At 38.2% G+C, this 14,732-nt stretch overlaps 1 protein-coding gene across 2 annotated transcripts in view; it reads right to left on the reverse strand.

Annotated features, from left to right (window-relative positions):
• Positions 1-709: 709 nt before the first annotated feature.
• The window catches only part of BTG4 (BTG anti-proliferation factor 4), a 77,430-nt gene continuing 63,407 nt past the window's right edge, over positions 710-14,732 (reverse strand). Inside the window, exons 5-7 of one of the 2 annotated variants that reach the window (XM_051986953.1) lie at positions 7,289-7,561; positions 4,669-4,831; positions 710-1,007 (exon numbers count right to left, since the gene is read on the reverse strand). In XM_051986953.1, the coding sequence (XP_051842913.1) occupies positions 835-1,007; positions 4,669-4,831; positions 7,289-7,561 (609 nt within the window). In that variant the 3' untranslated portion in view covers positions 710-834. Of the gene's footprint in view, positions 1,008-4,668; positions 4,840-7,288; positions 7,562-14,732 lie in introns of both variants that reach the window. The other variant, XM_051986954.1, reaches the window with a different exon arrangement.

Here is a 14,732-nt window from a genome sequence, read left to right on the forward strand (position 1 = left end):
ATTCTTTGTCAGCTAATCCATCCTTTGTAACTGTCAGGCTTCAGAAGGCTGGCAGCCAGCCCATCAGATAACAATGCAGCTGTGACCTGAGAAACGTGAGAAGGGGAGCAGATTAATGAAGATGAAAAACATGTTTGGTAACTGTGTCCAAGAGGAGGTCCAAGGCAGCCCCTGCTGTGAGGAATGAGGTCCCCACTACCACCAGTGCTACCCAGGAATTATAGCTGTTCCTGAGGGGAGAAAGACAGACATTAAAGCCCAGCCTTCTGTCAGTTCATTTCTCTGACATGAATTCCTTAGGAATTCATTAAGCATAACTCACATTTATATAGTTACTTTTGTTACTACTTGTTAATTATAGAAGGTGAAACAATGAAACTATATATTATTTCAGGATATTCTAGATATATTTGCAGGTGCTAAATTGATAATAGATTATTAAACAAGGAATGTCAGTATTTAGGTTGACACAAAGAATAGCCAATGTCAAAAGCAGAACATTCTAACTTTTGACAGAAGCTAGATTGGGTCCAATATAACAATTCTGAGGTCCTTTGTGTACTGAACCATCAAGTTAGCAAAACATGACCAGGGAAACAGCATCTACTTGATATAAGCAATGTCATTCTATATTAGACTAGTCTGTGTTCTAAACTAGACTGATGTGTTCATGAACACCAGCGTAAATATATTTGGGCTGAGCAGTCAGTTAGTCAATAAGTATTTATTAAGTATTATGTGCCAGGCTAAAACAAAAACAAAAATTAACATCAGTCTCTGCCCTTAGGGAGCTTACATTCTAAGGGGGGAGGGAATAACATGTTAATAAAATACCTATACAGAATAAATGGAAGATAAATTGAGAGAGAAAGGTACTAGCATCTGGGGGTACCAAAAAAGGTTTCTTGCAGAAGATGAGATCTGAGCTGAGTCTTGAAGGAAGTCATCAAAATTACGAGGCAATGACTCTGGAATCCAGCGGGCCAACGTGAAAGCAATGGGAAATGCTGAAATTAAAGATGAAGAAATATTTCTACTTGTAGTCAAAGATATGACTGAAATTTATCCTCAATCTGTTGATCAAAAACCATCAATTAGGCGCTTGTTGTGTGCCAGACAATGGGGATACAAAGAAACAACATTAACAATTCCTGCCCTAAAAGAGATTACATTTTAACAGTGGAAAAAAACAACAACATACCCTAATGAATGATTTATTATGGTGTACATCAATGGGGACTTTATCATCTTATCAGTTACCCTGAGGAACAAGAGCTTTGGTTTGGTGTAGGAATTTACATGATCTCATATTTCTTCAGAAAATGAAATAAATAAAGCAATAATGTTATGAAGATATCTGAGAACTTTATCTGCCAATACCAGCTGTGTGACCACAAGCCAGTCACTTAACTTCTCAGTGTACCAGACATTTCTCTAAGATGATAACTTGCAGAGTAGGTGGCAACTTTTATTATTAGAGGAGGTCTAAAACCTTTGGTCCAAAAACAAAACAAAAACTCAACAATGAAAGAAATTTAAAGAAAAGAAGGTAGTGTGGTACAATGGATGGAGAGTTGGCTTCAAAGCCAATAAGACCTGGTTTCAAGTCCTGCCTCTGATATATTGACTGTGTGACTCTAAGCCAGTCACTTACCTTCTCAGTATTCTAGGCAGTTTTTTGTTTGTTAGTTAGTTTTGAGAAAAAGAACACAAGAGAAAGTGTTTATCAAAATGTTTCCTCATCTGGGAATGCCTTATGCCAATGAAATTATAGGAATATTCTTGTTTCTTACCCCTAAATAAAATAAATCATGTAACTCAAGGTGAAAACCTCCCTCTGCTGGTCTACATGTGAGTTTTAAATAGGACTGCAAAAAAAAGCAAAGGATAGTTAGAAAATAGCAGGTCAGACTTAGGTTGTCCAAAGTTGCAACTATCAAGGTATATGATATAACCATGGAAACAAGGCCTAGGTATCAAATGTCAAAACAACTAATTCAGGCAGACCTACAATTGGCTCCAGGACTCTCAATCAGTAATGAAGCAAAATACAACCCTTGCTTCCCTGATACCACTTTCCCCACCTCCATGCCATTAATATAAGACTGAAGATACACTGATCAAATCACATGGTAGATTTGAATCAAGATGATCTCCAAGATTCTACCTCGAGACCCTATAATCTTATAACAATATTCACGCTTTTGAAGGGGACCATATGTTGATCCAGAGGGAAGAATCTAGCACCAAGATTAAAACTTATAAGAAAGCAAGGTTTCTTTTCAATACAAAAAGAGGGTTTTCTAATACCTAGAGCTGTGCAACAATTGAATGGGCTGCTTATCCTAGTTATTGCATTCCCTGTCACTGGGTATTAAAGCAGAGGTTGAATGATCATGTCTAATATGACAAAGAAAAGATTTTCCCTTTGGATGGATATTTAAACTAAACGTTTCTTAGCCTCCTTCTACCTCTAAGTTTCTAAGGTTCTATTAAATGAACAAAAGCTGAGTCTTGAAGAAGCATTATGATTTTAATAGATGTAGAAGAGAGGGACAGACACTACTAGTAAACAGAATGAGATAGGCAAAAATACAGAAGATGGAAAATAAACAAATATTTAAGGGATTCCTTTCATCATCTAGCACTAACTAAAGAATGGCTTTTCCATAAGGATATAACCTCTCTGGGCATTGTATATAACAAAGGCTAATCTTTCATGTATTCCTTTACTGAAAACTATTCTCTCAAAGATTAACAGTGATACCCTAATTCCCAAGTCTAATGTCTTTTATTTTTTACCTCTGTAACATGTGATACTGTTAAAATCCTCCTGGGTGTCCTACATACTCCTGACTCTTCTCCTTCTTTAATATATGTGTATCTTCTTACAATTTCCTTAGGAATTCTCAAGAAATTGTTATTGGCTCTGTTTTCTCTCTATATGCCATTTCTCATGATGATCTCATTGGTTCACAAGGCTTCAGCTACTATCTCTATGTAAACCATTTGCAAATTTGTATTTAAAAGGCTGACTTCTCTCCTTTACTCCAGACTAGCATCTCCACCTCCCAAATTCAAGAAATCTAAAACTGAACTCATATTTTCCCCAAATTTTCTTTTCTTCCTTTCTTGTCTCTGTCAATAGCACAAACAATTCAATTTCACTATTGTTGGAGGGACTATAGGAACACAGGCACACTAACGCAATTTTATTAGCATTGTAAATTAGTCCAATCATTTTGGAAAGCAAATTTAACTATAAACAAAATATTCCCAATTCATATCCTTTTAAACAAGTGATGGCATTACTAAACATATGTATATCTGAAAGAAATCAAAGACAGAGGAAAAGGATTTGTGTGTATAAAAAAAATTATAGCAGCTTTTTTTTTGTGGTAGCAAAGAACTGGGAATGAAGGGAGTGCCCATCATTTGGGGGAATAGTTAAACAAATTATTTTGTTGTTGTTTTTTAGTCATGTTCAACTCTCCATGATGCCATTTGGGGTTTTCTTGGAGTTTTCTTGGAGAAGATATTGAAATTATTTCCTATTTCCTTTTCCAGTTCTTTTTCAGATGAGGAAACTGAGATAAATAGGGTTAAGTGATTTTCCCAGAGTCACACAACTAATCAGTGTCTGAAGCCAGATTTGAACTTGGGAATATGAGTCTTCCAGACTTCAGGCCTGGCACTCTATCCATTGCAAAACTGTCTCATAAGAAGTTATAGAAAGGACTATTTCAAAGAAACTTGCAAAAACTTGCATGAACTAATTCAGAATAAAATGAGTAGAATCAAGAGAACAATTTATACAATAACAAAAATATTATTAAGACAAAAACTTTGAAGGAATTACTCAATGCAGTGACCAACCACAATTCCAAGATGACTGATGTTGAAGCATGCTACCCATCTCCTAACAGAAGTAATAGACTCAAAATCGAGAATGAAACATACATTTTCAGACATAACTTTACTTATTTATTACCAAGAAGGATTTTTATTAGAGAGTGGAAAAAGCATGGTGACTAGTGATATGAAAATAATGAAAAAAAGAAAAATGTCAATGAAACATCTAAAATTTACACAGAAGAACCAATCCAAAAAGGATCCATAAAGAAACACAAACAAAGCAGGTCAGCTTTGTTACTACTATGAAATTTAATGCTTTTAAACAAAAGTACATGAAAGAAGTTTATCTTTTTATGTGCAATCATCTTCTATTCTTTGTATTTGAAATGCTTGTATTTAACTTCATAATAAAGAAGGTTTATATTTTTAAAAATTAACAAGTTTTTGCCAAGCCCACACCAAATACAAAGCTCTGTACTAAACCTTGAGTATAGGAAGACAAAATGAAAAACAATTTTTATCCTCAAGAGGCATTTCATAAATCATTGGATTATAGATTTACGGCTAGAAGAAACTATAGAGACCATTTCATTCAACCTCCTTATCTTACAGATGAGAGAAACTAAGGTCCACAGTGTTTGACTTGCCCGTGGTGTAATGGCTAGTAAGTGGTAGTCAGGATGATGTTCTAGATCCCCTAATTCCAGATCTCAGTTGCTTTCCAATATATTACAATGCAATAATTTTGGAAAAGAGAAAAAGAGAACATTAATTGAGAGAATAAGGAAAGCCTTTATAGGAAAGAGGTAGTACCTGTTATAATCCTTGGTGGAAGTTCCAGGAAAAGGGAGTTTATTCCAAGCCTGAAGTATGATAGTCTTGACAGAAGCATGGTAGTGGGAGATGGGATGTCGGGTCCAGGAAATAGCAAATAGGCAAATTTGGCTGGAACATAGAGTCCATGAAGAGGAACGATCTAAAATACTTCCAAACACAGATACTTGTATAAGCTATCATCCTTTGGCTGATCTTTCTTATTCATCCTTGTAAGTCACCAGTTCTGTCAACTCTACTGCCTATTTATCTTTCACATACAGTGTCCCCTTATTATTCTCATAACCAACTCAGTAGTTCAACAACTCATTATTTGTTGCCTGAATTCTCACAATATCCTTCTTACCATTCTCCTTGACTCTGTTACAATAGAGAAATGTTAGGTATAACAATTTTAGTTATTATGATTATTATTAATTTCACCTCCTCATTCATATGACCTATTCCTACCAAATTAATCTGCGAATATTTCTGGATCACATCACTTCACTGCCCAGAAATCTCCAAGCCTTCCTACTGTCTAAAGAATGAATACCAGACTCCCCACTTTTCAGCCTTATCTCATGCTACCTCCCTTTACCTATCCTATACTCTCATCTCAGTTGATTGTTATTCCTCAAACCATGCCATGCTTTCCTCTGCCTTTGTTCTTGCTTTATTCTAATGCTCAAATGCCTTCTCTTATATTTTTTGTAGGTGAAGAAACTAAGAGCTAAGATAGTTTTGACTTGTTCAAGGTCACAAAGTAAATTAATACCTAGAGCCAGAACCATAACTTGGGTCTCAGTTCAATGTTCTCTCTACTTCTTCTAGACAGATCTAACAATCTCCCAAAGGAACAAGGTTTATAGGAAAATCTGGCCCTCTCTATCCAGCCCAAAGCATGGACGGACAGAACTTCTCATGAAGTTCTCTTTCTACTCTCTCACCCTCTGTGACTATTCCTACCTAGCTATTGTTGTCACAGAATTTCAAACTTGACTGTAGGATGGGAGAACCTTACCTGGCAGGCCTGATGGAATGAATCAGGCAAAGAGAGATCTCATCTGAACCTGGTCACTTTTCTCTCCAGGTTTGCTGGCAGATAGAGCAGTCTACCTTGGAAAGGTTCCCTCCAGGGAGATATAGGCCTCCCAGATCTGCCCTCTTTCTGAGCAACATCAAAAGGGCAATTCCAGGAGTCTCAGAAGTTCTAGAGACATATTTGATGACAGGACAAAGCACGGAGGCATCACCCCCATCCCACCCCCAGTAAAGAAAAGAACAGAAGGTCTCCTTGTTTGAACTTGAGAAAAAAAAAGTTCTCTGTCCTAAGGTATACCAGCCACTCCCAACCAAGAACTGAGGTAGGAACTTCAGAGGAAGAAAAAAGCCACCTCCTTTCCTAACTGGGCCAAGGAAAATCAGAGCTCCTACTTTAGACCCAAAAGTTGAGGCTAGGAAGATGGAAGCACTTGGAGAGACATTTTATAGGATCTTTAATCAAAAGCCCTGTTTGGAGGAGAGGGCTACAAAGAATTTGGGGGCAGGGAATCTGGGGGAGAGGGGATAAAACCCTTCTTACCATAAGGAAAATGTACCTTAGACAGTGAAGAAAGCTGTTTCCCCAGTATGACACTTAAGGATCTGTAGCAATGGGCTTGGGGCCAGGGAAGGATTGCTTGGGTTTTTGTTTCCCATTTGTAAATGGAGAGAGGTGAAGAAAGGAATTCTTTGGCTGAGTAACACAATACCACTGGGTACAGCCTACCAGGTTTGGCCATGGGAAGAGCAAACAAGCCTCCAGTCTCACACCAATAGTTCCTGGGCATTGGTTCCTAGCTGCCACTCATTAGAGTGAAGCCATCAATGATTGAAGTGATTGGGGCTGTGGGGAGAGGGAGGTGGCAAACTCTACAGGGAAAAGAAGAGAGAACAGACTCTTGAAACATAATCCCCAGATTAGGGACTCCAAAATAAAATATCACTGAATATTCAAGTGAGACTCCCCCTCAGTACCTCCTAGCCCTAGCCAACAAATTCTCCCCACCCCTTGCTATCTCTATCCTAAATTTCCTCATTGAATCAGGGTGGAGTCTACAAGTACAGAGGTAGCTCCTTCAGAGCACTCCTTATTTTGTCACAGGAACTAAGTAAGGGGCTTCCCAAACTATGTCCATACAGGCACAGGACACACCTATGAAAGCCAATGCTTAGTATATGTAAATATAGGCGGTGCCCCTTGCTTCACAAGCTAAATGGGATTTCAGTTACAATCATCTCCTATGCTCCCCACTGAGTAACCATCAATATTATTTCTGTTATTAATAATAGGAATAAGGACTGGTTAAGTGATTAAGGAACTCAGGTGAGGAAGCTCCTTCTGCCAAAGACAGATCAGCAGCTCCTTTGCAATTTAGAGTCTCGGAAATTACGAGGGGCAATGAGAAGTAAAGAAACTTGTTAAGTGTGATTCAGCCAGTAGGTGCTAGAGGCAAACCTTGAACCCAGGCTCTGAAACCATTTCCTATGATTTCATACTAGCCAAATTACTGTTATTAATAACATTAATAACTGATTTTTTGAACAACTTTTTCAAACCTGAGAAAGAGTCTCTCACCTGGAAGGGCTGATGGGATGAGGCACAAACCTCTAATGGCCCAGGTAACTTCCTGATGGCCAGCCCAGGACGCTGGTAAAAGGAGTGGCTCCAGGGGCAGGTGCTCCCTTTCCCGCCCTCTGCACACATGTGGGCCTGGCCAGGCTGGGATCTCCCCAGCAGAGTATTTGTTTTGCTGAGAGTTTTCCGTTGGCTCGCGTGTGGGTGTTTGTTGTATTTCTCCTGCAGATGGCAGACAGCATGCTTCCCCATGGGCGGTGTGTAAAGCAGATCCTGCAGGAGAGAACAAAAGCCAAGCAGGTGAACAGCCCCGTCTGGCGGCCTCTTTTATCCAGCCTAATTTGAAGACAATATCTTTGCAAAGTTCTCTTTCAATTCCTCCATCATCTGTGGCTCTTCCTCTCCATCCATCCTTCCATCTACTAGATACACACATCTTCAAAACCAAATTCATCATTCTGAAAGTCTAAAGGGGGCATATGCCTAAAGACTATAATGTTTCTGGCTTTTGTACATCAAAGCCTAGAAGGTGAACCATCATGGAATCACCAAACAAAAAATAAAGGCTAGTGAATGGAGACAGATAATTCTTATCATCTATATGCTCAGAATTCTTCTCAAAGATGGATTTCAGTATTGTACCTTTACTGGTCTCAGGAGCCTTACTAATTTTTCCTACATTTGTGATATTCAAAAGCAAAAGAAACCTGAAGAAGTTCAAACAGGAGAAGGAATGTGAGTAGGTAGTTTTCTTTCTAATAAAATTTGTTCTTCCCTTATTTATAATCTAATTTCTGATACATATCAATGGGCACATGATACATTTTTGTGGGTATTTTTTCTTGCAGAAATCAGTTTGGAAATTCATATAGATTCAGTGGACATTGTCTGAGTTCAATCCAGAGGAATAACTAGACAAATTCATTGTTTGAAGTTGATTGGGAATTGGGGATTTCATTCACCCTCTTAACTCCATTCTCATTCTCAAAATCCAGAAGTTCAGAATGGGAGATGTTATCGACATATCCAGTGCTAAGGGGCACTATGTCATAGCTGATGCAAGAGGAGAGCTCCAGGGAATCACTTGTAAAGTCATTAGCAAACCAATAAAGTGAACTCCAATATAAGTCTCATTTTGAAGAGACCGCAGATACCCTGGCAAAGGTCCAAAAGGAAGAGAAAGAACTGGGCACTAAGATGTGTATCTGTGAAAGAGGAAAATCTTTGAGGCAATACTACACAGTGATCAACAAACCATCTGCATGTAGAAGGGTGTCTCCTACTCTGCCTCTGATCCTTAGCTTAAACTATGATTTGTGACTCCATACAAGTTACAGGGTCTTGTAACTTAATGTGGGGGTTGTGAAATTATGATTTATTATCAATAAATGTTTGATTTGAAAACTGTTCTTATATACTTATATACCCAGTGTTCCTGTAAAAATTTATTGAGTGAAAAGCGATTGCAAGTGAAAAAGTTAAAAAAAAGCCTTCTTTGATCAATTTCTTTTTATCACAAGGTCACTGAAATAGCAGATCCTAAAAGTAGGAACTTATTGTTTTTGATTACTAACCAGGAGAGAAAAGGACAGGTAACTAGATACTATGGACACACACACAAAAGATCCAGGAGGAAGGAGTACCTTGGCTGTGTCTGCCCTCCAACTTTATACCAATTTCCATATTTGGCATTTTCTAACACCTGTGACTAGGATAAGTCACAATGGAAATATGCTACAGAATGCCAAGATCTCCACAATATACATTACACTGAACTCACACAGATGTAGACCACTAGCTAGTGGTTTCACCAGTTATGATGTACAGACCATATAGACATGGAATCATAAGATTTCAAGCTGGAAAAAAGACCATAGACATCATCTATGTCCAACACTCTCATTTTACAAATGCAAAACCTGAAGCCCAGAGAGAATTAAATGACTAGTGACATAGGCAACAAGTAAGGAAGAACCAGGATTCAAATATGTCCTCCAACTCCAAATTCCATGCTCTTCCTGTGTTCCTCTCCAATCTGAATCACCACTGTTAGCATCCATATCAGCTCACTAATGGCTTCAATAGGAAGTATTCTGTAAATAACACAAACATATTGTTAGTGCTTTAATGGCTAGGGTCCTTGTTCCAGTGAGGGGGGGAGGGGTTTCCTTCCCTGAGAGACTGCAGTCTGGAGATGGCTACTGATTTTCTTTCTTAATTACTAATTTCCTAACCCCTAAATTATTGGGAGGCTCAGAGACCAGGCCCTCAGAAAAGGCCTCCTGTTGATTTGCATATAATCACACACAATGCCAGGCACAACAAAGCCACTGAAGGTTGTGGAGCCTTCTCAGCTGAGTTTACATTTTAATCTGCTTAATACAAAAGTTTTTGCTTTGTTTTTGACAAGTCCTTGGGCTCCTGCTAATGATGCTAAACAAATAATCATCCTTTATTCCCGATCTGAAAAGCTTTGCCGGACTCCTGTGTATTGTGCCCTGCACAGGCCCCTAGTTGTTGTGGTTTACTGGGCCAGGCCTGCACCTGCAGTTTGTTTGGGTGAGATCATTCCACTCTCCAGCAGAGTGCCTTAAAGAAGGGCTAAGTTCAGTAGAAGAGAAAGCGAGAAAAACCTGACCAAGCTATTCCAGGTGATTAAAGTGTCTTGGGTACAGGAGCTCAGAAGGTCTAAAGACTGGTTTTATTCTGTTTGCATCCTATATTCTGAAATAAGACCAATCGAGGGCAAAATCTTTTTCAGACAAAGCCTTTTATTTGGCCATGTTTTCTCTATTTTCTACTTGAGATGATGATGATGATTTTTTTTTTTAACATTGAAGGACCTGGGTTAGAATTTTGACTTTGCCACTTACAAGTCATTTAACTTTCCAGTTTCCTTTTATCTATGTGTGTGTTTGGGGGGTGGAGGGTGGGGAGGAACTAAACCTTTGATATGCCTACCTCAGATATAAATCTATGATCTATTATATGCAGCTAATATGGGTTAATGCTATGATTAGTGAGACCCAGAGTATCATAGTACTCCTTTAGAGCTCAAGGTGTGAATAATTGCTAGGAAACCAAATCTAAGCCTGCATTCTACAAAAGGAAAGAGAGATAGAATATACAAAATGTATTCAAAAGGAGTTAGAGAAAGTACATGTACAAGACTGGTTATACAAAAAAGTAACAAAGTTAGTCACTGCCTTCAAAATGTTTACATTCTAACTAACGGGATAAATCACATACACAAGAGTAGGAGGGAGGTACAGGGGTTATAGAAAGTTACAGGGATGATAAGTAGAGTTGTAAGACAATACATTGATTCCTGATTTCTATTCTAATATATTCTCCTTTCTCTAGTCTCATTAGGCCAGATACTTTCTCTATTCAATCAGTGGGAAGTGGGAAGCAATTTCTAAAGAAGAAAGAGCTGGGTTTGAATTCCAATTCTAGTACTTACTAGCTGTATAACCTAGGCCAATCAGCACTAGGTTGTCATGAAGCTCATATGAGATAGCATGTATAAAATGTTTTGTTAGCTATTATTATTATTATCATCATCATCATCAGAGAACACTATACTCTCTTTTTCCACTCATCTTTACCCTGATACATGACCATGGAAACAAAACAAGTTCTCCAGATATCCAGAAACTCTGGATACTCAATCCAGCAAACTCCACCTCTCAAATGCTCCCTACTCCAGTCCACTCTACCTTCCAACAAGAGCTCAAGTTCCTAGCCTAACCTACTCCTCACCCTCTCAGTCCATTCCCTTTCTCCTTCTCTCCACCCCCAACCAGTTCCCCTCACCACCTGTAGATCTTTCTCTGGGTCAATATTTAATCATTTCTGTTATGCCTCACCTGAGCAGTCCTTGCTCTTGGCCCCATGAAATAATGAGATAAACCTGGGTAGAGACCACCACAGAAGCAAAGATGCTGCCATAGAAAGTGGAAATTTACTACCTCCAAACAAAGACTCCAGAGTCCCACTCCAATGATGAATTTGTTCTAATAACTAAATCAAAGTGCTAGGACCTGAAATGAGGCACATAGTCTAGAGAGGAGGCTCCTGGGGCAAAGTATGGTACCATATTCTCAGTTTTCTGGACCTTTCCATGCAGAAAGAGATATTAGATGTAATTCCAAATGCTAGGATCTAATGCTTCTTGGGCTCAGAAGGTCGAGAACCTAACCTTATAGATAAAACACCACAATTACCCACCTATACACACAAGATAACAATCCCTTCTCACTTTCATTGTGCAGACTCCCCAGTCTGTATTGCAAGGACATAAAGATGACTGTGACCTGGCTCAATGCAATGTTCTCTGGCCACTCTATAATAACCTGGTCTAGCTCCTTCCTCCCTTGGCTGCTGAAACGACCTTTACTTGTCCTAGGCTGCCTGCCAGTCCTGGAGCTGCTCTTGTCAGGTTTTTGCTCACAGATGGAAGATAAAGAGACCTAGGTAGAGGTCATTGAAGATGAAGAGATGTTGCCACAAGATATGGTCTTTTAGCATCAGAATCTAAGGTCAAGTGTTAACTCTGAGCAAAATGGTTCCAGGCAACAAGTCTCTAGAGTAGAATAAAAAAGGAGAGTTCTATCTCCATATTTCTTTCAAGTTATTTAGCAGTAAAAGAGTGAATCATTTGGATAGGAGGGAATTGTTATAGGGAAGCAGAGAACAGCAGAATATTCCTAAAGATCTCAAAACTTGTTTTGATTCCTATATGTCCCCATGAGGCTGCTTCAGACTGGGTGTCTGGAATAAGGTCTGTGTGTTCGAACAGGCATGCGCAAACATATCTGCCCCAAACTGGTTGTGCTTTCCTTGGCCCCAAAAGGGGATTTCTGACTATGCAACAAACCACTACCATGCTTAATCTTTTGCTATCCTAGATTGGTTGTACAATATCCAGTGACCAGAAATATGTGCATTCCTAGGGTCCTAGCAGAGCTAAAAACAAAGATGGGAGAAAGATGATCATTCCTACTCAACTCCAGGATAGAGGAAAAGTCTAAATTGAGGGGAAAGGGAAAGAAAAAAATGGTACCATTTCTCAATGGTATTGAGAAAAGCATTGGGCTGGGAGTCAGGAGATCAGAGTTCTAGCCCTGCCTGGACTTAGGCAAATTCCTTCCTCTTTTTCCTCCTCATATAAAATTTTCCTCCACATACAAAATATGAAGGTTAAACTAAATGACTGCTAAGGTCCCTTCCAGGTTTAACATCCTAGGATTTTATAGCAGAATTGAAAATCAGCAGTAATTAGTCATTATTTAGAAAATGGAAGAGAAGACACAGTAAGGATGACACAGAATGGCCTATAGAGGAAAGAAATGGAGCTACACAAGAATACCCTCCAACCAAGGATTTAAAGTCCAGCCCAGGCTCAGTCATATAAGCCCAGATTCTAGCTGTCCTGTGCATATAGACACCATAAATGTTGCTGAGGAAAGACTGGGGAAAGAGACCCCATCTCTATAACCATATCTTTAAAAGTCAGAGGAACAACTAGTCCTCTCTGTGTCATAACAAGGAGGGCACCTCAGAAAGAAACTTGAAGGTGTTTCTCCTCATTCTTTAAGGCTCAAAAACTGGACAGTTTTTCATGATTCAATCAACAACTTTCTTTAACACAGGCCCCTTCTTCCCTATCACATCAAAGGGACCATCCAGAAGTCTTTTGCCACATAGGTCCTTTAGCAACACACCAGAAAACATATAAACCTTCCTATATAGTCATAGTTCAAATGTCCAGCTCAATGGGAAAGGCATATCTGATGAATAAAATAATAACAAAACCCATAAGTATGGTATCAAAAAATAGAACTTGAAAATAGAAAGGTAATAAAACAACAAAAAAAAACAAAGTCAGAAAATATCAGAACTGAGAAGAAATCACTTGAATTGACCAAAAATCAATCAATGAGTAGTTTCAGAGGAGTGGTAAATCCAAAGGCCAAAGTATATATAAGGTCAAGGAAGAAGTAAAGAATAAAAAAATTGAAGCAATGAATCTAATAGGCAATGGATCTAATGGATCTAATGGATCTGATTCATGTTAGGTGTCTAAAGTTTACATATTTAGACTGGCATAAGCAATAGTAACTGCCTCAAAATAGTCATGTTTCCTTTGACTTCTGCTAGTTGTCCAATAAACAATTGCCATGTTTCATCTTTTGGGTAAGAATGCAGTTTCCAGTGGCCAGAGATATTTGCATTCCCTTGGTTATTGAGGAATTAAGGGTAAGGGTGAAAGGCCCCATGCCATAAACATTTTAATCAGTAATTTATAAATGGCAGTTATCAAAATTTTGATTGACAAAGTTGGGAATGATAAATAAAACATTATTATCTGATGTAATCAAGATCCAAAAACATCTCCAAAGACTAAAAGAGAGATCGAAATCTAATCAGATGAAATGTAATAAGGTCAGGGTAACATAGCAGTTGGAGTACTTGATTTAGAGGTAAACACTAGTCATGGGGGAGTCACATAGTTTAAGTCTCAGGCAACTCTTTGAAGGACTTAGACTCCATCATAGTTACAATTTATGTCAATCCTTCCCCACCAAAATCATAGATCCTTAACATATTTAAGCTATTGAAACTTAAAGGAGTATTTATGCAGTCCTTCATAGATTGCAAAGTAATTACATGAAGACAGGATGGAGACACTATGGCTAGGTATTTCTTATAGAAGGTCTAGGGTTTGGGATTGTTTTTGGTGAACTCAGAGCATGACATGGCAGAGTTAATGTGAGATTGGTCTATATTAACAGAAATAAAATATCAAAAACAAGAGAGGTAATAGCCCCACTATATTTGGTTATGGTCTAGAATGATGTAATCATTTCTATTTGCCACTTTTTAGTAAGGACATTGCAAACTGAATCACTATGAAAGAAAAGTATCTAGGAAGGTGAAGAGATTATAATCTCACAAGGAATGAGTAAAAATAAATAGTGGGTATTTTGCTAAGAAAAGAATAGTGATGTGGAACATACTTATACTTAAGTATTTTAAAAGTCATCATGAGAGAGAGAGATTAGATTTGTTCTGGTTGACTCCAAAGGGCAAAACTTGGATAAAAGGTACAAAGAGATATATTTTGGATTTTGGGCCCAGAAAAAAAGTTGTCCCCAAGTGAAATAGACTGCTTTAAAAGTAATGTTTCCTTCAATAAAAGTTCTGCCTTTTTTGGAGGTTGAAGAGATTTCTGCTCAGGTTTAACCTAGACAAACTCTAAGATCACTTTCAATTCTATATGTTTACGAATTTCTGAATACTTGGGAATTTACTGAGTAATAAACAGGTAAAGCAAAATTTGCTACATAGAAAGAGCACCCTCAGAGCTAAGGAGACTATCAGTAATGTCACACCAAAGGGAAATCGGGTATTTTATTTACTGGTCAATGAATTAATCAAT

Source organism: Antechinus flavipes, chromosome 3, assembly GCF_016432865.1.
Source record: "Antechinus flavipes isolate AdamAnt ecotype Samford, QLD, Australia chromosome 3, AdamAnt_v2, whole genome shotgun sequence".
NCBI classification, from domain to species: Eukaryota; Metazoa; Chordata; class Mammalia; order Dasyuromorphia; family Dasyuridae; genus Antechinus; species Antechinus flavipes.